The following is a 27,919-nucleotide window of genomic DNA, read 5'->3' on the forward strand; positions in this document are numbered from 1 at the left end:
GAGGAGCCTCCCAGTTTGCAGAGTGCAGAGGTGGAACTAGGAGCCAGGCTGGGAAATCAGATGGGGAAGAACTCAAAAGTTCTGCAGCCACTGCTCATCATCCCAAACCTGCATTATGAAGTGATTCCACTAGTTGGTGCTAGTTTCTCAGGCCCCAGAAGCAGCGCTCCAGCATTTGCAGCTTCTCTGTGAACACCAACAACAACCTTGCATTGGTTCGGGCTATGTCCCACAGCAAGCTGCCCTCCAGGAAATCATTGTGTTCCTTGAGACTCTTCTTGCAGCTCTGAAAATACTGGAAGATTATGCATGCTGTGCTTGGGACGCTCATGACAACAGTGCAGAGCACTGCAGGCTCTATGCTTCTGTCAGAGATTGCGGACCACGACAAATCCTGCGTGGGTTTGTGGGATTTTCAAAATAAGCATGAAAATGATGGGATAGAGATGGCATTATGGGGAGGAGAAGGTTGCATGATGGGAATTTCAGCCTGCAGTCCCAGTTACTCCAACACTACTCATTTTTGCCCCATCATGCATTGTCAAAACTTCCCAAAACACAGTGCGCTGGATGGTGGCACATTGAGATACCTACCCATGGTGCACCACACAGTGCATCTAAACAAGCAATCCTCGTGAGTACTCAAAGCGCTGGTGGTATACTAACTGCAGCAGCTGTATGCCAAATTCATTTACATCAGCAAAAGTTTGTAGTGTAGACATGTCCTAAGTAAGAGACATAAGAGAATGGCTCAGGGGATTTAATCCCTAATTAAGTCTCCCAGTCTGTAATTTGATTGACAGACAGGGAGACTTGGACACAGAGGGTAAGGGTTAAGTGACACTTGCTCAGGATCAGAAAGCAAGGCAGTGGCTTAGCTGGGAATAAAATGCAGGTCTCCTGATTCCCAGGTACTAACCAAGCTGTTCATTTACAAAATATAATTAATGAGTTACCCTCTGAGTGAAGAGATAGGTATTTATTATGCTCATTTCCTGGATGGGGAAAACAGGTGCACAGAGAGGTGAAGGGACTTGGTCAAAGTTCGCACAGGAACTCTGGTAGAGCCAGGAAGAGAATAAAGATTTCCTAATTCCCGGGCCTGTGTTTTAAATATAAAACCCTCCTTCCTCTTGAGCTCCTATCCTCCGCTGGCTATGACCCAATTCATTGCCCACTGGTGACTGTTCTAGTGGTGTATGTTTAATGAGTAAGTGGTCTCAGTGCAGATGCTAAGTGGACATAGATCCACACAACAAAAAACATCAGCACAACCGTCAATATGTTGGGCACCTGAGAGTACAGCATGCAGTTCTGGGCCCTTTAATAATAGAAAAAGGTCAATGAATGAGATGGAATTCAAAGGAGGACAGCAAGGAAACTTGAAGGGACTAATTTATGAGGAACTGAATTCTATCTGGTTAGCTTGCCCAGACACGATAGTCTCTGAAGGGCGCAAGCACCCAAGAGGAAGATGGACTATTTGGGATGGTCCTAGAGGTTTAAATGCAGTACGAGAAATGGGCTTAAGGTGACCATACATCCTGTTTTGGCTGGGACAGTCCCGTTTTTAAGCTCTGTCCTGACTTCCCCCCAAAATGGACATTTGTCCTGTTTACTCTTCCCAACTGATCAGTTGGGAAGAGCAAAAAACAAATGCCCAGTTTACCAAAAAAGTTGGGTGTGCTTCCCATGGAAGGGGGGCAGAGGAACATTGTGGGGAGCAGTGATGTGAGGTACCAGGCAGTGGGGCTCAGGGGTCAGCCCCAGGCGGCATGAGGCTCAGCCCCAGGTGGCGCGGATCTCAGGGGAGGAGGGCCGGGGGTTCAGCACCAGCCCCAGGAGGTGTGGAGCTCAGGAGGGGGGTCAGCCCCAGCCTCTGTCTGTACAGGGCACCAAGCTCGGGGTGTGTGTATCAGCCCCATCCCCAGCCACGGGTAGTGGGAGCTCGGGGACCAGCCATTGGTGGCATGGGGCATGGAGCTCGGGGGGGAGGGAGTGGCTCTGGTAAGCCCTATGGGGAGTATGTGGGGGGCAGCTCAGGCTCAGGCAAGCCCCAGCCATCCTGTTTTTACTTTAGGAAATATGGTTGCCCTAAATGGGATGAAATTGAGCAAAGGAAAGGTTACGTTGGAAATCAAGAAAAACGTCCTTATAGTGAGATCTACTAGTGGAATAGTCTTGCAGAGGAAGTTGAGAAGTTCCATCCTTTGAGCATTTTAAAAGTGGAGTAGAAAAACCACCCTAGGGTATCCTGCAGGGAGCAGTCCTGCACTGGAAGGAACGTGGATTCATAAATTGAATAGCTCTTTTCCACCTGTAAACTTACATAACACTTATGATAATATATAACAGCACAATCATTTTACAGTGTAAAAGGAATCTGTTCAATAAGGTTCCAACCCTGCAAATATGTGATTTTACGTACATAAGTAGTCACACCAGGTGAAATTCACCCCTGTGCAGAGAGACACCATGAGGCCTAGGCACCTATTTTGAAGGAGTAAGTGGGACTTAAGTGGCAGTTAGGCCTTATGAGGGGGAAGGCACGTGTGAGAATTTCACCCATTGTGCATAATGTGTGTTAGTGTTTGCAGGACTGGGCCCTAAAATCATTCACATATTTTCCACATAATTCTGCAGGCTATCTAAATATGTCAGGTAACACTAACTGGACCCATATCTGCGTAATTTATTCCATTAGTCACCCCTGAAGCCCTGATGGCACTATAACACCAGCAGAAAATAGTAACATTTCGATTGTTTCTGTGGTAGGAACAGAAATCTGAAAATACACTGCCTCTGCCCTCTGTCCTGAAATCCAGAGAGGGGTAAAAATAATGGCCAAGATTCTCTGCTGTGCATGGTTTCCACAGGGGGCGACAGAGGTGATGGAGAGCTGTCCGGTTGCTGAAGCATCTTGTTTCTTGATGCAGTTCTGAACCAGGCACTGCCCCGGTGGAGTTTAGAGCAGTCTGGGGGCTTCTCTAAACTGCGCCAGATGGTCACAGCTCCCAAGCAGCCACTTGTGAAATAAGCAAAGCCAGATCACAGAGTGCTCTGGACACCGTCCTCACTACTCCTTATGCTCTTTATTGGTGGGGGTGACATAGAAGCTCTATGTGAGCTGGGGACTGTTCCCCACCATGTGAATGGGGGGATTGGTCTCTGCTTTCTAGTCCCTTTGTGTCACTGGAACAATGTAAAGAGAAAAGATGGGAACAGAGAATCCGGCCCAGCAATGTTGCCTACAGTTCTATTTCCTCAGAGTGGGATCTTGTCAGATTTCACAACCTAGGTCAAGTCTGGCCTAGCCCTTACTGAGGCTACACTATGGGGGGGGGGGGGAAATCGATTTCAGATACACAAATTCAGCTACGGGAATAGCGTAGCTGAATTCGACGTATCTGATCCAACTTACCCCACTGTGAGGACGGCGCAAATCGACTGCCGCAGCTCCCCCATCGACGGCGCTTACTTCTACCTGGGTTGGTGGAGTACACGCGTTGATTCGGGGATCGATTATCGTGTACCGACGAGATGCGATTAATCGATCCCTGAGAGAATGATTTCTACCCACCGATCCGGGCGGGTAGTGAAGACAAGCCCTTAGATGACAGCCCTCTGTAGCTTGATGGGGTTTTTCACCTAGGCAGTTGGTATTTGGTACCTCCTCAGGGGAGAAGGTAAGATTCAGTGTGGGCTCTTGCTGTGCCATTTGATAGAGTAGCAGTAGGGTGATTTAATAGCAGCAAAGTCTTTCAGACTGAATTGCTTTCAGTCAGACTATTTTAGGCTACATTTGAAGAATTGGACAGGAGATTGGTGGGAAATATTTAGCTGAAGTTCTAATGTATTGGAATCAGTAACTTTAAAGTATAATTTAGCTTTTGAGAGTCTGTGCATTTTATCGTAATCTTTGTGGAAGACTGTATTTCATGGGGTTGTGAATTTTAGGTCATTTTGTTATGGAAGAAGGAGTGTAGTGGCTAGGACCAGCTCTAGGCACTAGCAAACCAAGCACGTGCTTGGGGCGGCACATTTTCAGGGGTGGCATTCTGGCCTTTTTTTTTTTTTTTTTTTTTTTGCGTTTCAGGCGGCAAAAGCCTAGAGCCGGCCCTGGCAGCAGCAGGGCATCATGCGCGGGGGGCGCCCTGGGGCTGCTGCGGTTCGCGCCACAGGAGAGCAGCGCCCGCACCTTGTGGCGTCGGATCCCATTTGAAAAGAATTACACCAGATTTGGCTCTGCAGTGCAGTACATTGTAAAGTGTTTTAAGGTGTATTTATAAAATTTAATTTGACCAGGACACTAGAGTTAACATACCTTGTTCCGTACCTGGACCTCAGTTTTACATCACATCTGCAGCACCAATGTGCCTCCTAACACCATGCTGGGACATTGGTTTAGTGCTGACTCAGAAGGCAGAATCAGAAGTTTGAGATTCTCCCATCTATGTACTGACCAGGACCACCTGCGTTTAGGACCCAGTCCTGCAGCATGCTGAGTCCCTCCTGTGAGGTGCTAATTGATTTAGGTAGGAGTTGTCATTACTCCGCACCAGGCAGGAGTAGACCATTTGGGCTTGATCCAATGCCCAGAGCCTCCATTGACTTACCTGGGCTTTGGGTCAGGCCCTTAGTTTGTCAGTTCTGGTGAGATCATAGCAGAAGGTGGTACGGCTGCCTAAACTCTCATGCCCTTAACTTGCAATGAACTTGGTATTAGCCCATTTTTCTAACTATAGTAACCACAGGGCCATTTAAGTAATAGAAGGTGATTACTTCTACAGCTGTGACTTACCATTACTGGCAATTTTAGATATGCACCGGTGACAAGCTTTCTCCAGGCCAGCAGCCATTGGTGATCACTGTCTGGTGTAGCTCTAGAGATAGAAATAATAAGGGTATTACAATAATAAGTTGTGTTTTTAATGAACTAGACATGATGGGCCAGATTCACTGCTTTGCTTTAGCAGCTTTGCGCCTACCCCAGTCACCCAAAGCAGCTGCACACCCAGATTGCTGGAGCAGAACCAAGTAGCCAGAGCATACCAGCAAATCTAGCCCCACTATAAACTGAATGTTAAAGGCTTGATTCACCTCTCACATGACATTGGTGTAAATCAGGAGTAACACCACTGAAATCAACTGTGTGACATGGGTGTAAGTGAAAGGAGACTGTATAGAAAAAGAGTAGCATGCATGGCCAAAAAGGGGAGTGATGTGGGGATGCACAACTGGGTGTGTCTGAAAAAGAGGAATTCAGTGCCATCCGCAGAGTGCAAAGAAGGCACTTAGCTAACTGCTCCCCTTTGGCCTTGCTGCTGCTATTAGTCAGGAGCATTCTGGCAGCCACACAGCAGAGCTTTCATTAATGCACGATCAGCTTCCCCTGCGCTCCCTGTCTTGCTCATGTCTTTATACCGAGTACTACAATCCCTGTCTGCACTGTGCAGGATCAAGGCCACCATTAAGATAGATCGTGATTTTTAAAAGGGTAAAATTGGTGTCCATAATAAATAAATGGGATACATTTAAAAAGTCATTTGCCAGCAATTTTTACACAGTTGTATCTGTGTTACCACCCTTCCCCCACTCTCAGAAGACACTACTGTTTTATCTCAGAAAACGCTGTGTGGTAACGTGGCAAAAGCCGACTCTTTTCATTTGGCCACAATAAGATGATGGCTGGTCAGAAGTGACCTGATTCTGGGGGAATTCACCCCATCCCCTCCCCCCTCACACAACATGCCACTAAACCATCCCTGGCTCATAAAGATACTTCCGAAGAGCAAATATTGTGCTTTTGGATTGCAACAATTGACAGGTTTTTAAAAGAAAGAAACTGGCAGTGAAGTGCACTTAGTGGGCAAAGGTGGGTGGAGGTAACAATGTAGTAGTGGTAGGTTGTATACAATTTTCAAAATGCTAGCAAGACCCACTGGCTCAAAACAACAATGCAGAGCAAAAGGCTTCATAACTCTTTACCAAAGTAAGAGTATATACTCATAAAACCACATGAGAGGTCAGTTTCAAATGTAGAAAAGAATGGATTAAACTGAGGGCATTGGTTGTAAATTTTATTCCTGAGAAACCCAAAATTAGACTTTGCTTTTAGAATCAAGACATGGCTAGTGACATATCCATAAAATGGTCTAATTAAATCACTTTGGCCATTATGAGAAAAAATATAAACACCCATTATTTTTATTTTTTTAAAGCAGGCAATGCAATCAACAGAAAATACTTTTATAGTTGTACTTTTTGCTAAAACTACTTTACCTATCCTTTAACAATGCATTAAAAAACCCCCACACCTCTGAATACCAAATTATCATGGACCAATGAACGACTCCTGTGGTTGTTCAGGCTATATTTCCACACAGAGAGAGCAAAATAGACCCTCAGTCTAAAATGACTTTGGTTTTAAAGAAAAACTACAATAAAGAAAAGTAAATGCAATAAATAGACTCAGTATGTGTGATCATGTCTCCATCTAGTGGCTGGCCTCAGCAACTACAGCCATCTGATTACATGGCTAAAACTGAGTTCTGCACAGAGGGAGAGTTCTTAAAAGATATGAAGACGTAGTACTAAGAAAGCAAAGGCATGATGGTTTCATAGGTACACACACAACAGGGCATAGGCACATAACCTCGAGATATTTCACCAGATTACAGGTGACATGCACCCATTTATCAGAGTGGATTTGAAACCTATATGATTGATCTACTACTTTGGAAAGTGCTATAAAGTCTATGGGTAAACATGCCAAAAAACTGCCTATCTGCAGGAACACAATGCATATTATGGACAAAAGCATTTACTGTATGTAATTAGCTATAACAGATGTGAAGGAGCAACTCAGTTGCCAGGCAAATTAAGGGGTAATTTCCTTTGGAAAACTGCCATTATAAGAAATTAAAATTTAAATGACCACTAAAAACTACACCGAATCAATGTAGAGTGTAGAGGCTTATAGAATGCTAAAGTAATGCAGATAGGCACCCTCATTTTGCCCACAACAGATATTGCAGCGGGTCTCAGAAAATCACCTGATGGTACCACAGGTAATAAAAAACCCAGACACAACTGGGTAAAGTTAGAGACAAAGGCCCACACTGTGATCCTCCTTACCTCAGTTTTACACTGGTGTACTTCATTGCCTCAAATGAAATTATTCTTCTGCTGCACAGGTGTAAGGGAGAGCGTGTCGAGCCAAGGGGACAAGTTATTCAGCCACCATGGGGATGGTCACAGTAGCTGTCAAAGCAGCTGCATGGCCCTATTTGGGGAAATTTGGCTGGTGGCTCTACATAGCTGCAGATCCTTTGGTCACTCCCTGGCCGGCTGTTCCCATGTGATAGCAAAGATGGAATCCATAGAGCAGAGCTCATGGGGATATATTTTCTCTCCACATCCTGCTCAGTCTCAGCACAGCTGACCTGCTCCAGCCCCTCTCCCTTTTGTGCCAGCTGTGCTGATGGAGGGGGGCCAGGGTTGCCCCAGAATGTTGGCTTCAGGGGAGGCTTGAACTGCAGCAAACTCATGACATGCTAACACTTTCTCAGATATTGCTCCCCTTGTTTTAAAACTCTGTCCCTTATTCCTCCAGGCAGTAATGAGAAGTCTCTTAGCTCAGACCCTTCTGTAAACCCAGCCCAGCCCACTCTCAGCCCTGGGTAGCTTTAACTTTGAACTGGTTTGCTGCTGTTGGTTTCTGTCCTAACCTTACATTTTCAGAGTTGTGTTCACCAAAATAAGAATGATCCTCTCTCCTGTGAGCATGCCTGACCCCTCTGCATTTGTAAGTCCCCTTTTACACTGTTCCCATCACTAGTTATCCAAGTAAAGAACAGATTCCAAATTGGTCTATTATTTGATTGCTTGAAATATACTTTGGCTGCACAAAATAAGCTACACTTTCAATCAATTCCAAACACCTCACACTGTTGAGGGATAAAACAGGAAGACACTCTGTTGCTTTCTAAATTCTCAGTTCGCTGCACTGTAGATCTAAAATTCCTGATAGCTCAATCAGATAGGCTTTGCCCCAAGACCCCAAAACCTTCAGCAACAGAAACACATTCATCTCACTGCATAGACTCTTGAGGATTTTTTAAATATTCCGAAAACCATTTCTACCATACTGGTTTGCAGTCCATTTCTTCCTGACAAACTACAAAATGTGACATTGTCCTTTATTCTGCAAACATTCCTGGCAAATCAGCATCTTTCCAATGAATTTCTCATACCTGAAAGGACTTTTGAGTGCTGTCTTAACTCACCTTGTTAAACCAATGGAAGTCTGGAATGAGAAATCACAAAATAGATTCTTCGACAAAAGTATATTGTGAAAGTCGGATCCTGTGTTAGACTATAGTCATACTCCGCTTCCAGGGACTCTGCTTTCAGTTAGCTGGCTTTAAGCGATCTTGGCTTCTTTTCATTCCATCTCTTTCTCTCTCTGTTGCACACACCTTTTCTCTCTATCGCTACTCAAACTCCTCTGCTGCAGCCAAGCAGCTCCTCTGCTGTTTCTAGTTGTGAGGAGAAGGGATTATAATTATTTCCTATATACTCCCACATTCGGCTTGCTCCCCAACCCAGCAATTGCAGGGTTTTACAGTGCCATCAGGGGGCAGCAGAGGAGCCCATAGAAGACTTGTGAAGGTGAAAGAAAAGATATTTCCTTTGCAAAAATCTTTCAGTAGATTTGGTTTATCCATAAATCAGCAGCTAGTAGCTGATGCCTGGTTTATTTTATGGTACCGTTTTGTCCCTTTGCTCTTTGCAATGGCCTGAAATAGTCCTCTGTGATTTACAAAGCTGCCACATACACAGCTTTCAGTGTTAGCTACTGGATGTTGTTTATTCCATATATCCTATACTACCTCCCTAGAGATCTATTTTTTGAATAGTTATTCGCCAGTTTCTCTTTTCATTAGCAGGTGCCTGTCAGAAATCTCGGGTCTAATAATAAGTGCTGTGTCACTAGCTAGACAGCAATACCTTTTGTACAATAGGAAACTATGATTGACAGATAAATCTCTCTGGGAGCAACTACCGCATTAATGAAGATCTACACATATTTAGGGCCTTTTATAAAAGGCTTTGCAAAAAAGGCTACCAGCTGTTAAAATCATCATTAGGGAACTGACAAAATACCTGCCAAAACTTTGGAGAAACAATAGTGAACTCAGCTCTCATGTTTGCACAGCATTCATATGTAATATAATTCTAATGTTGAAGCAAAGCTAACAGCTATGCATTAGGAGGATGACGTCCATGGTTGAGTTTACTGGGGAAAAGAAAATTGCACGGCTTAAAGATTTTTTTTACATGCAATTTGTCTAGTATGCACAAAAAATAATGTATGTCGTTTTTCATTATGAAGGAACCCAATGGTCTTTAAATGTTAAATAGTATAGAGAGTATATTCTGTGCATAGTACAGAGGCTCTGATTCTGCAGTCCTTACTCATGTTGATTAATACCTTGCTTCACCAGTATTCATGTTGATTTCAAGGGGAGCACTCAAGTGGGTAAGATCTCTACAACTGTGCCCATTGATATTACTAATTCACCACTGAAATGCAGCCACTTCTGGTCTGACACATGTGCTAACAACACAACACTGCACAACTGTTTTTAGGAAGAGAAGGGAAGCACCAACTGAAACAGTAGTAATTCGAATTTAGTTACCAAAGTTGGAAGTTAGACAGGACATCATAGTGTTTAAAAGTAGGAATAGCAAGGAGAGAGGGGAATTGTTTGGATTAGTCCAAGCAAGCGTAACTAAGAGAAATCAGATGCAAATGAACAAAGAAAAATGTGAGCTGAATAAAATTTTCTATCAGGAATAGCTACAAAATCATGGAATAGAATCCCAAGGAAATGATAGAAATCCTTTTGCATGAATCTTTAAAAATTAGTCTGAACGTGCACTTGGGAGCAAGCCTATATTGGCCAAGGGGTACGCAAAGTTACCTACTAAGTCTTTTCCATCTCCAGTTTCTATGATTTTAGCCTGACTTGTAACCATGACAGATGACTGTGTACATGGGACAAGCAGAGTAAAGGAAGTGGGTGAGTGAAGCTAGTTTCTAGATGCCACAAGAAGCTGTAGAATAATGAAATCTTCTCTTTGCTAGACAGTTGTCTGTGTTATGAAAATCACCTGCATGTCTGACATTTGTTGGCACCTCTGTCAGCTTTGCCAGCAGAGGGACCGAGGATTGAATTGATATGGGGGGCTGAACTACTCTTTGCCCTAGACGTGATCCTTTCTGAACAAGATTAAGGCACAGCAGTAGGGGAAAGCTGCCACAGCAGCTGTCCCCAGTGTAATTGCAGCATTGCTACCCCAAATGCTCCAAAATCATAAATTAGCCCCCTGAGATTGTCTTAAAAGCACTGAGAGTCTAAAAAAAATAATCACTAAGGATTTCTTTTTCTTTATTTTGTGTTGATTGCAACTTTAGGGTGAAACTTTTCAAGCTTTTCTCCACAGCTAATACAACCCTTTTCATAAGCAATCCATTCAATATAGAGTACTAACAAACCTTAGGGAAGAAGTTAACAGTTGGATGGGGAGGGGAGAAGGAAAATATGGTAAATTCCCAAGTAGAACGTTCCTCAGCTTAGGAGCAAGGACATTTTAGTGAGAAAAAGAAGGGGAGTGTGAGGATATATTTAGTGTTTCATTAAATCTGTAGCAGGAAACCAGGTAGGAGAGGGCTGCGGAAAAGTCTAGGAAAAAATTCGAAGAGAAGAACTGAGTAGTTTTAAAGATAGTTCTGTTTTCTTTATTATAATAAAGCACCTCGTTCAGCGTTTCAAGAAAGCAACTCTTCCAGTGATTCTTTTTTATGTCATGTAACAATGGTAAAGGACGGCGGAATGGGAAACTGGAGAAAGGAAGATAGGAAAGTTGGGGATAGACAAGAAAGGAGTTTTAGCCCTTCTTTTTGCTATCTATAGGGGTGAGCAAACCGAGGGCCACATTAGGGTTGCAAAACCGTATGGAGGGTGAGTAGGGAAGGCTGTGCCTCCCCAAACAGCCTGACCCCCGCCCCCTATCCAACCCCTCCCACTTCCTGCCCCCTGACTGCCCCCCTCAGAACCCCTGCACCATCCAACCCCCCTCCCCGCTCCTTGTCCCCTAACTGCCCCCTCCCGGTACTCCTCCCCAACCGCCCCCAGGACCCCACCCCCTAGCAAACCCCCCTGCTCCCAGTCCCTTGACTGCTCTGACCCCTATCCACACCCCTGCCCCTTGACAGGCCCGCCAGGATCCCACACCTATCCAACCTCCCCTGTTCCCTGTGCCCTGACCCCTATCCATACCCTCACCTCCTGACAGGCTCCCCGGGACTCCCACGCTTATCCAAGCCCCCCGATCCCCCATCCACCCCCCAGAACCTCCACCCCATCCATCCGCCCCCTGCTCCCTGTCCCCTGACTTCCCCCCGGGACCTCCTGCCCCTTATCCAACCCCCCGGCCCCCTTACCATGCCACTCAGAACAGAATGTCTGGCAGCCACGCCGCCCGGTCGGAGCCAGACATGCTGCTGCTCTGCTCGGCAGGAGCGCGCAGCCCCGCCGCCCAGAGCACTGCCTGTGCGGTGGCGTTGCTGCTGGGGACAGGTACAGCAGGGGAGAGGCTGGGGGCTAGCATTCCCGGGAGCTCAAGGGCCAGGCAGGACGGTCCCACAGGCCGTAGCTTGCCCACCTCTGGTGTAGAATCACCACTTTAAAATATCATCTTCAATAAAAGTAACTTTGTTCCTGTGAGGGTCTTGCTATCTCTCCAGGCAAACCTTTGGTGAAAGTTCTAGTCTTGAACACTGCTCCTCACATCATTTTATGATGACAACAGTGGGGATGGAACTGTTCTGTTCAGTTTCTAGTGCAGTTTCACTAGGTATAAGATTCTGATCTTGCTTACACTGGTGAGTTCACACAGGCATAAGGTATAAGAAGGTCACTTCTGGTCTTGCTTACACTGGTGACTTTAGTGATTACTGCTAATTTATACTGATGTGTCTGAGAGCATAGTCAAAACCCCATGTTCCTAAACGACTGATACATTTTAAGGCCGAAAGGAGCCATTATGAGCATCTAGTCTGACCTCTTGCACAACATAGATCATAAAGTGTCACCTAGTAATTCATGCTCCAAGCCCATAGCTTCTGGAAGTCTGAGCACACGAACAGGGTGATTCTGTTCTTCTTTCAGCAGTGTCAGTGTGACTTTCCCTGGCTATTTAATTGGGAATAGTGCTTAGTACAGAGAGATGGAGACACTCATTTAGGAATGTTGCATTTTATTTCCAGTTTGAATTTCTTTGTTCTCATGACTGGATGACTTACAAGCCAAAATACCCAAATAGAGTTACAATTCTCCTAATTCATTGGTTATTTAAAAAAAAAAAAAGAAAAAAAAAAGAAAGGATTTGGCAAAATTAAGGTACAAAAAGGCCAGATTTTCAAAGTACCTCCAAAAAGGCACCTGTATAATTTACACGTACATCCATCCATTTGTCTAGCCATCTTCGTATACAAATTGAATAATTACACAACTGCATGTTTGCGTGCACAACTGGGTGTTTAGTGACTTGGCTGCCTGTATACATACACATGTGGCCTCTTGGTTCCTCCATAGGGATAGAGACAAAACCCACTGAAGTCAATAGAAGTCTTTTCATTGACTTCAGTGGTCACTGTATTGGGTCCTAGAGGCTGCATCCGGGCACTGCCCTAACTCCAGATGCTTGCTGCTCCTGGGCCAGCTGCGAGTCTGAAGAGGGAGAAGTTAATTGAGAGTCAGTCCAGTAAAAGTAGATTCCTGAGCCCTCCTGTACGGTGTGCCCTGTAAGGAATGTGAGGAGTAGTAGTACCTCACTCACAAATGTGTGAGGAACCAGAAATAAACTTGGGTCCCAAAGGATCACCGCTCTTTTGTGAGCAGCCCAGTCAAGATAAAAACTTGTGAGTCCATCCCACTCTACAACAGATCATGGAGAACGAAATCAGTGTTGTATAGTCACTAGGGAAAAAGGGTTGGTGTTTACAATAGCAAATCGGACTCAGAATAACTCACTGTCAATTCCTAGCGGAGACAAGGCACAGGATAGTTTTGCCTTGATGTTGCTGGTTGAGAAAACCTGAGACCCTCCCCCACCAGTGTTTACCTCAACCAGCCACACTGAGGTGAAACTGCCCCGTGCTTTGTCTCCACTAGGATTTTAAAACAAGAGAGCTAACTCGAGTTAGCTATCTTGTTATAAAAAAAGATCACACCTTTTCCCCTAGTGAAGGCTGGCTCACAATGTGGAAACAAGCCTCCCTGAGCCCACCTCTGCCTTCACCCTCACTTTGTACAGGTTCATATAATCATGCTGCAAGTCAGCAGAGAACCAGGCCCAGTGAGTGCATTCAGGAAATGGCTCCATCTAATTTGAGAATCTGTCCACAGGTTGACAGAGACAGCAGTAATTTTAAAACTGATGAATAAAATAGAGTTACTTTCTATTATAGAAACGATCATGTTATCATAATGCTTTCAGAGAAAAAGCTTTTTATCATTTATTAATAGCAACACAGGTAGTTATAAGAAAAGAAATTCAATACATCTTTCATTTTTCCATTGTTCAAGGCAAGACGTGAATATTTAGCTCACAGCTGCTTTGGTTAGCAGTGGAGGGGTATGTGTGAAATCACTTCAACTGCTTTCCATAGCATTTAACGGCTAAGCCAAATGGAATTCCAGAAATTACAGCATGCAATTATTACAATCACATCTCTGCAAAAAAAACAACAGGAATGAATCAGGGCCAATCCCCCCAGCAAAGAGTCAATGCTGCAGATGTAGCAGGCCTAGATTCCTGCAAACCAGAGACGACATTTTGGTGTTCACTAGCAGTCAATGCTGTAGCTAGCACAGTTGATTCTGCTCGAATTCACTGTAATTACAACTGCCATCTCTGTGAGAACTCAGAGACGAGATGGGCAACACCGCCAGGGATCCACACTATCTTTGCTTCTCTTCAATAGCTACATGAGACCGCTGGTAGAGACAGTGAGATACCATGGGGTAGCTGCCAGCAGTACACCATTAACACTCAGCTCTATGTAGGCTTGGCAGGATTCAGTTTAAATCGATAAGATGTCGGTAAACGTTGATTTCAGCTCACACACAATGAGTGCGGCTTCCCCCACCTACCTTGTGCCTGCAAGGATCTGGTGTCACCAGCCCTGTGGCAGTGCAGAAGCCCTCTGCAGCCTCACTTGCACTGGAGTGAGGGTGCAGGGTCGTGACAGCAGGACTGCAGCAAGTGACCATGATCCCCACAGGCACAAGGTGTGGGGAAGGCTGCAGACCGAGTGAGGCAGAGCAGAGACCCCTGGCCACAACTGCAAAAAGGTGGAGGAGGATATGCCCCTGGCCATGGGGGAGGTTATCCCACTGCTACTTGGCTCAGGAGCCATTCAGCAGCAGGGATGGTCTCCCCCTCAGCTGGAGTATCGTTGTTCTCCTTGCACCCCAGGCTAGGGGTTTCTGCTCTGCCCGCCAAGCCTACAGCCTCCCCCACCCCTTGCGCCTGCAGGGACCCAGTGTCATCAGGCCCGTGACTATGCAGGGAGCCCCCTGCAGCTCCACAGCCCCTCTGGCTCACTCACCAGCCAGGAGCATGTGGGCCATCCTCAGGCAGGAACTGTTCGGCAGTTCAGCAGAGGGCGGCCTGCCTTGCCACCAAGGGCTCGCCTCCACCTCTGCTCCACTGGGCCAGCACCACAACCTCCCCCACACCTTGTGCCCAGGTGTCTTAGGCCCTTTGGCCACACAGGGAGCCCCCTGCAGTCCTGCTGTCAACACTGCCCTAACCCTAGCCCCAGCTGCTTCATTTCCCACAACTGTAAAAATCAAAACAGTTAAACAAATGGGGGGGGGGAATTAAAATTAAAATTCTGCCAAGCCTGACTACATATCTCATTCTCTGCAACCACCACCAGAATACTGAGAGGAAATTAGCTCTGGGATGGAGAAGAGCTGGCTCAAGCAAGACTGAAGTAGTGCTGGTCAGAAAGGGGAAATGCTTTGAAGAGCTGGCCAAGCTGTTGTCTCCACCTTCTAGGAAAGGCACAAAGCCCCCATTTGTCAGAGTTGTGTGATGCCTCAGGTGTCAGGAGCGAACCCATTCAGCTGAGCCTGAGGCCTAGCCAGCCCAGCCTCCAGGCAGATTAATGGGCTCAGCTGAGTTGTGGTAGGATCACCTCGTTGGCCAGCTTGCCTGACTGGCTGAAGGGAGCTAGCAGGCCTGCTCCTAAGTGCAGCAGCAGGTCACTGGCTGCTCAACACTTATGCCCACAGCTGTGATCATTTCTGTACCTGCCTTGTTCCTATCCTGCTTCCTCCTAACTCCAGCTCTGACCCTCAGCTTGACTACTGGTTCCTGTCTCTGGCTCTGACCCTTAACTCCTCCAAACACTAGGCCTGACTCTTGCTCCAATCACCAGTAGGGTTCCCAGGTGTCAGTTAAAAGTCCAGTTGGCAGCGCAGGCAGGCTCCTTATCCGGCTCCACGCAGCTCCCGGGAAGCTGCCAGCATCTCCCTGTGGCTCCTAAGAAGAGGAATGGACACAGGGGCTCCGCGTGCTGCCCCCGCCCCCAGCACCAGCTCAGCAGCTCCGATTGGCCAGGAACCGCGGCCAATGGGAGCTGAGGAGGTGGCACCTGCAGGCACGGGCAGCGCACAGCAGTGCAGTAGCGCCTCGGAATCTCACCAGGTAGGACTGTGCTCCAAGGTTCACTCAGTGGGCAAGTATGTCCCTGTGAGCCACTAGCTGGGATGGGAACTGATTGCATGAATATGTGATGCTGCATTGGGAACCACAGTAAAGACAGTTAAGTGAATGACTAGTGATTGACAGATACCAATTACTGACCAACTTTCCTATAGAAAGTGGTGGTGATACATGTTCAGGGTATGAAGCTCAACACCTCTCAGCATAATCCATAAATGCTCCCTATTTCTAAGTAAATAGAAGAGAAGAATAAATGATGTCTTTGACACAAGTAGATGGTTGAGCTGAGGGAGCATTCATTCACTCAACCACACATCTCAAAACTTTCTCCCATGTTCAGAGCTCACTGTTTTCTTGTCAGGGCAGCAGAACATTTTCTTGCCCGTGCTCCGGTGGGTGAGGTCCCAGAGTTCGGGGATGTTCTTCCTGATTGCCTGTTTGAAGAAGACAGCCACCTTCTCCTCCTCCTCCCATTACTCTGGGGAAATTTGTGACACAGCTCAAAATGGCTATGACTTAGTTTCAGTTTAATTCCTGGGAAGCCAGTGTTATGAAATGGCACTTTGATTTTGGGAATCTTCTCTCTTTTAGAATCCAGCCACTTGTTGCCTTGGTTCCAGCAGCCATAACATGGGAGAGAAAAAGCAAGTTAGTTTGATGATAAATATCTAAGCCCATTACATGTCTGGAAGAGCCAAGCATCAAATCTACCTGTATCATCTTATCAGAGGGGTAGCTGTGTTAGTCTGGATCTGTAAAAAGCGACAGTGTCCTGTGCACTTTATAGACTAACAGACGTATTGGAGCATAAGCTTTCATGGGTGAATACCCACTTCATCAGATGCATGTATTCACCCACAAAAGCTTATGCTTCAATACGTCTGTTAGTCTATAAGGTGCCACAAGACCCTTTGTTGCTTTGTATCATCTTAGTGCAGAGAAGTGGGTAGAGTATCAGGGAGCCAGTTGCAGTTGCTTGACTCAGTGCTGGTTGGGCCCCAACATTAGTTAGAACAGCTATGGGGCTGCTCTAATTTACACCACTGGCAAAAGGTACCTAAGGAACTTTATACCAGTGAAGAATCAGTACAATCAATCTCTGCTCCACCCCATGGCATTCCCAGTCTGTGCCTGATGTGTTTCATAAGCAGGTGTCACAGGAGCTGGTCCTGCTGCCTCCAGCAGCGCTACTCTAGCATGGAATTCCCTTCTGCAAAAGGAATTCTCTGATGGCCATTTCTAGCCAGAATCCATCCACTCTCTTGTGTGACATCAAGTAAACACATGTTGCAAAGAATCTAGGCCTCAATTTAGAATCCAGCCTGATCAGGAAGAGGAATAAAGAAATGAAAAGAGGGGAGAGGGGAAAGCAGACAGAGAGTGACAGAAATGGAAGAGTGAGTTGATGTTGATGATGGTGGCTGTGAACATTGTGCTGTCCTTCTCCTCCGTCTCTCTATTCCTTTTTATTTAATTTATTTATTTATTTATTTATTTGAGGGAAGACAGAGGGCTGAAATGTCTAGAGGAGCTGGATATTTGCATATTTCAGTCCCTATCTTCACAGAGTAGAGAGACAGGGTAGAGGGGTATCTGATATGTGCACTAGTGATTGAAAATGGCCAGAACTAGTTTTAGGGTTCCCAGCCGTGAAAGTGGTCTTTAAAGTGGTCTCCAACAGAAATCCAAAACAGAAACAGATTATCTCAATGTTACGTTGATCTGAGGCAGAATTGGGTTATCCAGGATTTGTGTTATAGTTTGCACTCACCACTGCTGCCTCAAAAAGAAAAAGTTTAAAACCAAGGACTGACATGAAAAATTGCAGTGTCCTAAGTTGTTTGCTCCATGTTCCAGGAATTACAGAGTGCCAGCATCAATACATACAATTGCTTAGATGAAGCTATAAAAATAATCATAGAATATCAGGGTTGGAAGGGACCTCAGGAGGTCATCTAGTCCACCCTCCTGCTCAAAGCGGACCAATCCCCAGACAGATTTTTCCCCCCTATCCCTAAATGGCCCCCTCAAGGATTGAACTCACAATCCTGGGTTTAGCAGGTCAATGCTCAAACCACTGAGCTAGCTCTCCCCAATAATTTAGGCTAGATTCTGCCTGGCCCTGAGATATGTTTGCTGAAGGCAGGGCACAAGGAGTTTCACTCTACATCTTTACTTCTCCCCCTGGGGTGCACAGCACCCCAAAGCAGGCAGGAATGGCATAAAAGTCCTGTCCTTCCCGCTGCACAACCTCGGTTTGGCTCTTGACTGACTCACCTTGCTCTGCCCCTTTCTGAGACCAAAATGTTTTGGGACTGCTAGCAGCAACTGTGCAAATCACATCGCTGCGTCATCATTGTCTGTGATGAGTAGGTCAGGGCCACGAGGCTCCCAGCTGAGCGTAGGCTGCCCAACCAGCCTCCTCTGTTTCATGGACTGTTGGTTTCAGAACATGAAATGCAGGAATCCAGAGAAGCCAGTTGTCCAGTGATCAGAGCAGGGGCCCAAGAACCAGGACATCTGGATTCTAGTCTTGGCTTTGCTGCTAACTCACTGCATGGTTTTGGCTGAGTCAGTCATTTCCCTCTGTGTCTTAGTTTTCTCATCTGTAAAATGGAGCTAATACTGACTCTCTGAGCTAAGTGTTTTGAACGCCTGTGAAGGGATGAGGGGTCTAGAACATGTCAGAGTACTAACATCTTGCATGGCTCCATATGCTCATGTTCCTCAGAACTTGCTGCTTCCTTGTGGTGTGAGAGTGAGTGAAATGCTTCCCTCAGTCGCATGTGGGACGTGAGAGCCTCCCAGGTGCGCCATCTCCATTCTAAACCCCATATTTCAAGTATTTTTGGAAACAAAATGATCCTGTGGCCTGAAAGTCTCAGCCACTTATAATTAACAAAGACCTAGGGTTCCAAGGTTCAGCCCAGTGTTAGGCCAAGTCCCAGTTTGGGGAATTCCAGTCATTCTGTATGGTCACTTGGATACACGTTTCTGCATCATTTCCTGTGCTCCATCCCTGGCCAGGGGTGGATAACAGTTATTTTATATCCCATGCCTCACAGTGGCTGTGAAATTTACTTAATGAATTGTGTATGATTAAAATGTTCAGTCAGCACTGGTGACACAGACTGGCTGGTGCAACTGGCCAAAGGGAGCTGGTGGGTTCAGAGGCAGTTTAAAAAAAAAGTAACTCATTATTCATAGCTTTGAGATTTAAGTTCTTGTGGTTAAAATATTGGACCGGGACTCAGGAGATCTGAGTTCAATTCCTAGCTCTGTTAGACTTCCTGTGCAACATTGGTCAAGTCACTTAAACTGTGTTTCAGTATTCATTGCAAAATGGACATAAAGATGCTTCCCTTTGTTGCTTTTATTTTTTAAGCTATTTGCAGCAGGGATGGTCTCTTGTGAGGTGTTTGCACAATACCTTGCAGAATGGGGCTTCTATCTTAATTAGGGCCTCTAAGTGCTACGACAATATAAATAATAATTATAGATGGCTGGTATGATTGAGTGGAGCATTCCACAATGGAACACTGTGGGCTCTTTGTCTTTTGGAACCTTTTCACATTGCATGAAGTTGTTGCTATGGTAGCAGCATCCACAATACAGGAGCAATCTACGTGGGAGACAAGAAGCAGGTCTGTTCAGATCTAAATAATGTCCAGGCACATTCTCTGCTCCATGCAGCTTCCTACCAACCCTCTAGGTCCCCAAAATTGGCTCACTCTCTCCCCCAGGCCTTTCTTCCCCAAAATATTTGTTACAGCAGCTCCTTCTAACCTTCTACCCTGATGCTTTGTGAGAAGGAGTCAGTCCTCTTCAGCAATATATGACAGGCCAATAATGTTTAACCGGTGGCAGTGAGAGGGACAATTGGTATTGAACATCAGTCCCAGGTTGTGGGGCTGCCACTGCTGGCGGGAGGAAAGGAGGGCTGCAGAATCTAAGCCCAGGTCTGTTCGGCCCCTTAGACGTTGAATTTGATTTGGTCGGGCAAAAAGAGATCATTAAAGGAGTGGGGAGAGGAGGAAACTTACCATTATCGCCAGCAGCTCCATCGATAACAGCAAGAGTAGGAACAGATTGGGTAGTCAGGAATTCCAAGAGTTCCCTGCTTCACAAATCACCTCTATGCCCAGTCATTCACTTTCTATCTGATAAATCATGAGATGTGACAGACAAAACAGGACTTTGGCTACAGTCCCCTCACATGTGGATAAGTGACGATTTTCTCCAAGTTCAGAAAGTGGGTGAATACATTTTGCTGTTTCCATCCACTGGCATCCTCCTTCAACTATACTACCCCCCAGAAGAGAGAGATCAGAAAAGGCAGGAAAATTAAACCTTCTAGGAAGATGTAAAGGCCTTTTGGGAGAAGGCTAAGACCGATAGGGAGAAGACAAAGACCTACCAGGTCTTCTGGGAACAAGTTCAAGCCATCAATAAGCCATATGAGAGGAAGAAAAGGCCTTTTAGAAGAAACAAGAGACCTGCCTGGAAGATAAGGAAGCTTTCTTGGTCTAGAGCAACATGTTTGAAGTGTTCTGGAATAAGGAACTGGCCTTCATATAAATTGACTTCTGAATCATCCTGATTGAAGAAAGAGATGTTTGGGTGGAAGATGATGTTTTCTCGATGAAAAAATGTGCACTTCAGGAGATGGAGAAAGCTCTGAAGAAGGCGAAGAAGTAAGTCCTTTGGGAAGGTGTAACTGGTGCCTAGGAGGATATAGATGGAAAGCATTTACCTGAAGTTGCAATGACAAATGCTGATGGCGGTCATGTCCACATTCCGCAAACTAGAGAAAGGTATAAATATTGTATTGGATAGGAAATGAAGGAATGACAGCTCATGTGAACAGAGCTTTATCTATCTTTTTGATCCCAGGACTGTAATAAATCCCTAACAGAGATTCAGAAGAAAAAACAAACAAAAACAGCTTAAGAGCATGAGTTTTTCCTTTTAGATTTGTTACTATATTTGTTTAATTTTATTTTCATCTCTGGGATACTGCCACAAATTTGCTAAATGTCCACTCCAATTTTTGAATTTTTCACTTGTAAAAGGATATCTGAAATCTTTATTCTCATGCTGATGGTGATCTAACATTTTCAACTGCAACTTTAATAACTGAATAGATCAGAGAAGTCTCTCCATAGCCAGCCCAGGCACCCCATCCTTGACTGGATAACTTGTGGTTTGTTCTTGATGTGCTGGAAATTTCAGAAGCTAGTTGGGAACGTCAACATTCGATACTAAAAACACTGTAATAAATTTGTGGCTCTCTCCTGTAGAGTTTGATAATTTTTTCAGTGCTGCATATCTTGACTATTTGGAACTTCATAGTGGAAGCAAGGATAGATCTGAAATCCATGTTCTCCAAAATAACCACAGGCACTTATCACTTGTGCTAAAGGAAAAGGAGCTGTTAGCAGCACAAGGCTTATGACACACAATTAAGCAATTATGATTTGATCCAATAGAGGGCAGCAGTACATTTACTCACTAATACATTACAAGTTATTTTGCTTGTGATATGTACATTGTACATGTGCTTAATATGGACCCTCTCTGTTCTTCCCTCTCAGGCTCTTCATACTGTTTCTTTTCTTTTTTCTTGGCCCCAACTTTCCATCCTCCCTTAAAAGCCCCCCAGCAATCTTTGCACACTCTGGCTCCAATTTCTCACTCTCCACTTGGAACTTCATTTAATTCCTTCCTGATTCTCCTCTGCGCTATCTGTTTGTCATCAACGCAGCTGAAGCATACAGGTGAATCTGGCTCAAAGATGCTATAATGGAAAGAACACTGTGACTCACTCTTTCACATTCTATAACTTAGCTGAAACACAAAAGATAGACTCCTCTACATTTAAAGGTTAATCATGGGGAAAACAAACTGACAATCTCTCCTTTCAGTTAAGTAGCTATTTACATGCCAAAGCATGAGTATTTATATTATACTGTATATTGTTACATTGTAGATAACAAAGATATTGAAAACCATCTGTGGGCAGAAGCCCCACTAAAATCAATAAGCATTCTGGTCAAGGTTTTCAGGAACAGGAACCTGAATCCATATTTGGACACCTACTGTCAATAATTGGCCTGATTTTCAAAAGTGCTGTGCACCGAGCAGCTCCCACTGACCTCAGTGGGAGCTGGTGGATACTCAACACTTTCGAACAAATCAGGCCACTTATTTACAGTAGGTGCCTACATATGGCTTTAGGAGCCCAGCTTTACTTCTTTATATCTTGGCCTTTCTGCCACAGGTTTACGATCAGCTGGGCCCATTAAGCTTAGTTATAGTGCCAGCATGACATGTATATCTCTATTTTCTTCATATAATGTGTTTTTTAAATGGGAGATGCAATAATGTGATTATTACGTTAGGTTCAAGCTTCATATACATATAGTAATAAAACCAAAATATTAATATTTGCCTAATATTTAAAGTATGTTGAGGCAAGCCGGTTTTGTTAAGGTCCCTCAGCAGGAATCCTTAACCCAACATGCAAGCTGAGATGCTACATAGTTTATTGGGGTTTGATAGTTCTATTTATTACAACCCATGAACGGATGATCCTTTACCGTAAGGTATGAGAGGGGAACCCAGACCCATTCTTGGCTCCTCCCTCATTCACCTCCACCCCAATGACCATCATAAGCTCATTTCAATATTACTTAGCTTTGGGTCATTGGTGTTGTACTTTGTGAAATGACATCACTATAGGTGACCTGAATCTTAGCTAGGCAATCCCCAGAGGGCATCAGACATCCAGTGGGGTTAAGGCCCACACTTGTGTAAGTATTGTACAGTCTCTCTTAAATTTGTTACAAATGTTATGGTTTTGGTAGTACATGTATTGTTATTAAGCAGAATTACTATGTATCCCTGGTGTCTGACTTCCTGAAGTCTAGAGATGTTCACACTATCAAGAAAAAAAATCTCTTTGGGTAAAGAAATTATTTTATCAATCTATCCATAAGGCCTCTGCAAGTCAAAGGCTAAACTCAGATTGTCATCAAAGATGTCAGCCATTACTACACATCTAGAGACATCAGCAATGACCCAACAACTGTTACTTTTACCTAATAGAAATAGTGTTTGCAGATTTGTGGAACAAAATGATATAATTTAGTCATATTTGCTATTTGATAATTATGATGTACAAAATGAAAAAAGTTACGCCTGCATTTTTGTAAGGGTGGTCCAGCAACATGATATAAGAAGAAATGAAATTGTTTTTTACTGAGCCTTTCAAAAAGAGCTTTCAAGCCCTTTCTTTGCATTTTACATGCATGTCATGGAGAGGGAGGTTCCAAGTGGGACTGATGGCTTACTAATTTGGTCTTCTAAGCACCAGATCTGATTTGGAAAAGATCCCCACTGTATATTCATTGTCTATTTTAGGCCTTGCTCTTGAAGCATCAGTAAAACCCTTCTTTATTACTTCCCTAGAGGTAGAACTAAGCAACCAGAAGATGTCTGATTTGTCTTTGCTTTCTACCATTTAACAAACGATACATGCATGAGGTAAAAGTCAGTTCATCAGGTTGCATTAAACACAGTGAGACATTGGTTATGTGCCTCACTTAGCTGGACTATAGAAGCGTGTCTCATGCAATTGTTTTTATAGCTCAGGCAAAATTAGGTAAGTAAATGTGCCAAAACCAATTGCCAAGAGCCGATTACCTCAATTATCCCTGATTTGTGGCAGGCCAGAAAACACTGGAAATGAACATGCTGGGTAGAGCAGGATAATGAATGTATTGCTCTGCACATAGCACTTCTCTAGTGGCCCAACAGGATCAGCAAAGTGAAACTAACAAGGCAGATACCATTTTCACTCTGCTCCTGTTGGTTGGAGGTAGGGCAAGAAAGAGAAAAGGAGAGGGAAAAGTATGCAGTCCAGGAGGTGAGACACTGAGAACTAAAGAAGAGAGAACAACATAAGAACGGCCATAAAGGTTCAGACCAAACATCCATCAAGCCCAGTATCCTGTCTTCTGACAGTGGCCAATGCCAGGTACCCCAGAGGGAATGAACAGAACAGGTAATCATCACGTGATCCATCCCCTGTTGCCCATTCCCAGCTTCTGGCAAACAGAAGCTAGGGACACCATCCCTACCCATCCTGGCTAATAGCCATTGATAGATCTATCCTCCATGAATTTATCCAGTTCTTTTTTGAACCCTGTTATGGTCTTGGCCTTCACAACATCCTCTGGCAAGAAGTTCCACAGGTTGACTGTGCGTTGTGTGAAAAAATACTTCCTTTTGTTTGTTTTAAACCTGCTGCCTAGTAATAGAAATATCAAATGTGAGATACTTAATCTGAAAGAAGACTGGCTATATTTGAGCTCCTTATTGGCTGCCATCAGTCTACTGGTGATAAGACTGATAAGTGTAAGAAACTCAGAATTAAATCCTTCTCCTTTAATACAGTATCTGATTCTCCCTCTACATGATACAATAACTCCCATTAAAAGCTCTGTGTGAATTACTTGTATCCTGAGGTAGGGGAATCATGTCCTTTGGATTCCTCCAATCCTCTGCTGGAAGAGAGGAAGAGATGTGGGAGGAAAAGGTTCCTCCTGAGAGATAAAAGTTAAAGCATGGTAAGGGTGTGAGTATGAACAAATGGAACGAGTGCTGACACTCACTCAGAGGCAAGGTAGGGTGTGAGTAAGTGTGGGTCTTTTATTTAAAAGACTCAAACAATCCTGTCGTCTGTTTGCTAACTCTGCTTCTGAATCCTTCCTTCCTGGACCCTCAGGGAAGGACCAGGCTGAAGCAGCTGCAGTGCACGGAATGGCAAAATTCACCTCCTGGTGCTGCTATGTCATTGCTCTTCAAAAGTCTCCCAAAGAGTTGGGACTGATCTGTCACTGCCGCTCCTCCAAGGATCCCTCCTTCTCCCCAGCATAGAGCATATGTTGGGGTCAGGTCTAGCGCCCTCTCCCCTTTCTTTTCAGCAGCTTCTTGTTAGTATGGAGATAAATGGGATTGAACTTTCTTTATCCCACTGACTGCCACCAACAGGGATCCCAGAGGGTGGGAAAGGAGGAGATGCTACTTACTGGTCTCCTTGATGAAAAGGACTTGCCTCCCCAGGAGTCCCACAGGAGGGGTGGGTGCAGAGGAGCCACTGCCAGCAATCACCTTTGTTGAGAAATCGCTGTTGTTTCAGTGACTACTGAGAGGCTCGCAGGAGTGGGGATTGAGGTGTGCTGCTAGGAGCCCTGCAAGGATGCAGTGGAACATCACTTCTATCCCCCCTTTCTCTTCCCCACTCCAGGCAGCACATTCACAGCCTCCCAGCTTTTGCTATGCCAGTGAATGGTTAATCTTCCTTCTCAGGAGAAGGCCAGAGGAGTAGCAAAGCACTATCAGAGGAGTAGGTGAGACCAGGAGAACCAATAATTCCTCTTCATCCACACAGGACTCCCGGCGGTGGTTCTCTCCAACTGTGGGGCTGCTAGACACAAAGCTCATCCTAATGGCCGTGAGAGAGGCTAGAAGTGGCTTCTTTCATTCACTCTGCCCCCACTCGCCCCAATGATCACTGGTAGCAGTGGCATGGGGAGTGGATGGTGGGAGTGGAATGGATGATGTTAGAAGACCATCCCCATAGATTCCCACATCCACATCAAAGGCTATTGGAAGGACCTACTGGGTACTATCCTGGTAAGTCCCTTAAACACCTAGATCTCACATAAGGAGAGGGGAAATCAAGGAAGAAGGGGGTTTAAGGTATCACACACTTCCCATCTCCTTGATAGGCACCATTCCCTGCACTGCCCCTGCTATCCCTGGAGCCTCTCCTAAGTTTCCAGCAAAGGGTAGAGGAAATCGTGCATAATCAAATAATAAAAAGATATTTTATTTATAAAGCACCCTGCTCTGGATCCTGAGGCATTGTACAATAATTCATAATAACAGTACAAAAAAGTAATTAGCTTTTCTCTCAATTCAGGAATTATGAGGCAGCGTTAGTCAATAGAAAACCAGATTGTTTTCTCTCTCCATTGGTTGGGTAATTAGTGATTCTGTGTGCCTCCATTTTGAGAGGCCTACTTCAAGTGACCTGCAAGGGGCCTAATTTTTGGAGAGTGAGTGCTCAGCACTTTCAGGAACCCCAGGTCCCTGCCAAGATCTCAAGTTGGGCACTCAAAAAACAGAAGCACCCAAAATCATTTTTGAAAATCACTTTGGAAAATCTTGGTCCAGATGTTACACCTACAATGAGCTACAGGATCCCTACCCAAATACTGCACTAATTGATGCTATATAAGTGCCGTCCAAAGAGAAGGCTTTTCACTTTGTAAACATCTGTATTTCTGGTGGAGCCATATTTCAACCCCCCCTGATTTACACAATTACTGCATATGTTTGAGCAATTCCAATTACGATAGTCGTTGCTGACATCTTGACACTTCTCTATCTGATGGGCTATAGGATGTGACAGGCTGGACTGGGCTTGGACCATACCTTGCCCTCACAAGGCTCCGTAAGAGACGAGAGCTTTCATCAAGGTTGGCAAGTGAATGAATAAAACTGCCATTGCCTCTAGATGTCCTACACCTCCCGCCAGAAGCAGCTCATCAAGAAGCTGTGGGATGAGAAAGTTTTTTGGGAGGAAATCAAGGCTTTTCAGGAGAAGATCAAAGGCTTTTGGGAGAAGATGAATGCCTTTTGGGAGAAGATCAGGGCCTTCAGGACGGTGATCCAGGCCTTCTGGGAGGAGGAAAACCCCATCTGGGAGGAGGAAAATGCCTTTCGGGAGGCAGAAAAGACTTTCCGGGAAGAAGCAAAAGCCTTCTGGGAGGGGCACAGGGACTTCTGGAAGGGGTATAATGCTTTCTGGAAGAAGGATAAGGCTTTCTGGAAGGAGGATCAGTTCCTCTGGGAAAAGGACAAGGTTCTCCTGGATGAGGACAAGGTCCTGTGGGCAGAAGAAAAGGCTCTCTGGGCAGATGAAAAAGCCCTCCTAGAAGAAGAAAGAGCTTTCTGGGAGGATGAGGAAGCCCTACGAGAAGATGAAAAAGCCCTCCAAGAAGATGAAAAATCTATCTGGGAGGGGGCATTTGGCCCTCTGAGAGGAGAACAATTACTGCTAGCTGTAGCTATCAATGCTCCTGGGAGTCATGGCCCAGATATTCTTAGAGGAAGTGGGTAGCCCGAGGGAATGAAAACAAGGTGTAAATTATTCTGCTGGATTCAAAACCAATATTTGAAAAGTCACATATGATGAAGCAGCTGTGGAATTAGACAGTTACCCTCTTTGCTTTGATTACCCTTCTGAAATAGCCTCTTTGACCCCAGAAACCTGATAAAAGCCTAATCGAATTTCAGTAGAACTATTTTACAGTGTCATTTGCTTTAAGATGATTGCATTTAGGTTGTCATTACATTATTTATTGCTCTGGGATCTTGTGCATTGGTAGGTGGCCTGAAGCTGTCATGCACCACCCCAGTTTCCAAACCTCTCACCTGTAAAGCAGGAGGTTGATGTTCAGTAGGTGCTAACACACCAGAGAAAGAGAATTTACCAGCTGAGTTCTAGATCATCATAATTATAAATCTGTCAGTCACTGCTGCTCCACCAGTGTAATTCGAGTCAGTGGAGTAAGGCAGTGGTGTTTTAGGCCCCCTCTTTATATTTAAGAGACATTGTGCTAAAGTCAGCGATGAGAAAACTCTTGCTCTTCCCCAACATTATGCTTTTGATCTTCCTCCTCATTGGTCTCTGAAGTCTGATGTGGATAGGTCATTGTTGGTCATCCTTTACTTTCTTCCGGGACTCCAGCTCCATCTGTCTGGGTCTCACCCCTGAATCACGACATGGGAAGATGATCTGTTGAAAATTGGGAGGGAGCAAGGAACCCAACAATAGTAGGAAAAAGATGTCAGTTGGAGAAAGAGGTGGGAGTGGGTCAGTCTGAAAGGGAGAAATAAGACAGTAGTGGGAGGGAGCATGAATGTCAGGGAGTGGGAAGAAAGGCTACATACATAGCCCTGGATCATATCTAGCTTCAGAGCTGCCATTGTCTGACACAAAACAGGGAGCACTATCCTCTCCTGGGAATTCATTCCTCAT

General features: G+C 45.0%; 2 protein-coding genes across 3 annotated transcripts in view; one reads left to right on the plus strand and one right to left on the minus strand.

Moving 5' to 3' along the window:
- The window catches only part of TMEM272 (transmembrane protein 272), a 28,323-nt gene extending 19,760 nt beyond the window's left edge, over nt 1-8,563 (minus strand). The window contains exons 1-2 of one of the 2 annotated variants that reach the window (XM_034758540.1): nt 8,289-8,563; nt 4,802-4,883 (exon numbers count right to left, since the gene is read on the minus strand). In XM_034758540.1, coding sequence (XP_034614431.1) covers nt 4,802-4,859 — 58 coding nt within the window. In that variant the 5' untranslated portion in view covers nt 4,860-4,883; nt 8,289-8,563. Of the gene's footprint in view, nt 1-4,801; nt 4,884-7,137; nt 7,464-8,288 lie in introns of those variants that run through there. The other variant, XM_034758541.1, reaches the window with a different exon arrangement.
- Nucleotides 8,564-26,392: 17,829 nt separating this feature from the next.
- On the plus strand, nt 26,393-26,998 carry CCDC70 (coiled-coil domain containing 70). The gene has a single exon (XM_034759465.1). It carries the CDS (start codon nt 26,393-26,395, stop codon nt 26,996-26,998), a length of 606 nt encoding a protein of 201 aa, XP_034615356.1.
- Nucleotides 26,999-27,919: the final 921 nt, after the last annotated feature.

Source organism: Trachemys scripta, chromosome 1, assembly GCF_013100865.1.
Source record: "Trachemys scripta elegans isolate TJP31775 chromosome 1, CAS_Tse_1.0, whole genome shotgun sequence".
NCBI lineage: Eukaryota > Metazoa > Chordata > Testudines > Emydidae > Trachemys > Trachemys scripta.

Bases quoted from the DNA above. Each gene is read 5' to 3' on its own strand.
- CCDC70 (XM_034759465.1), top strand. From the start codon at position 26,393: ATGTCCTACACCTCCCGCCAGAAGCAGCTCATCAAGAAGCTGTGGGAT.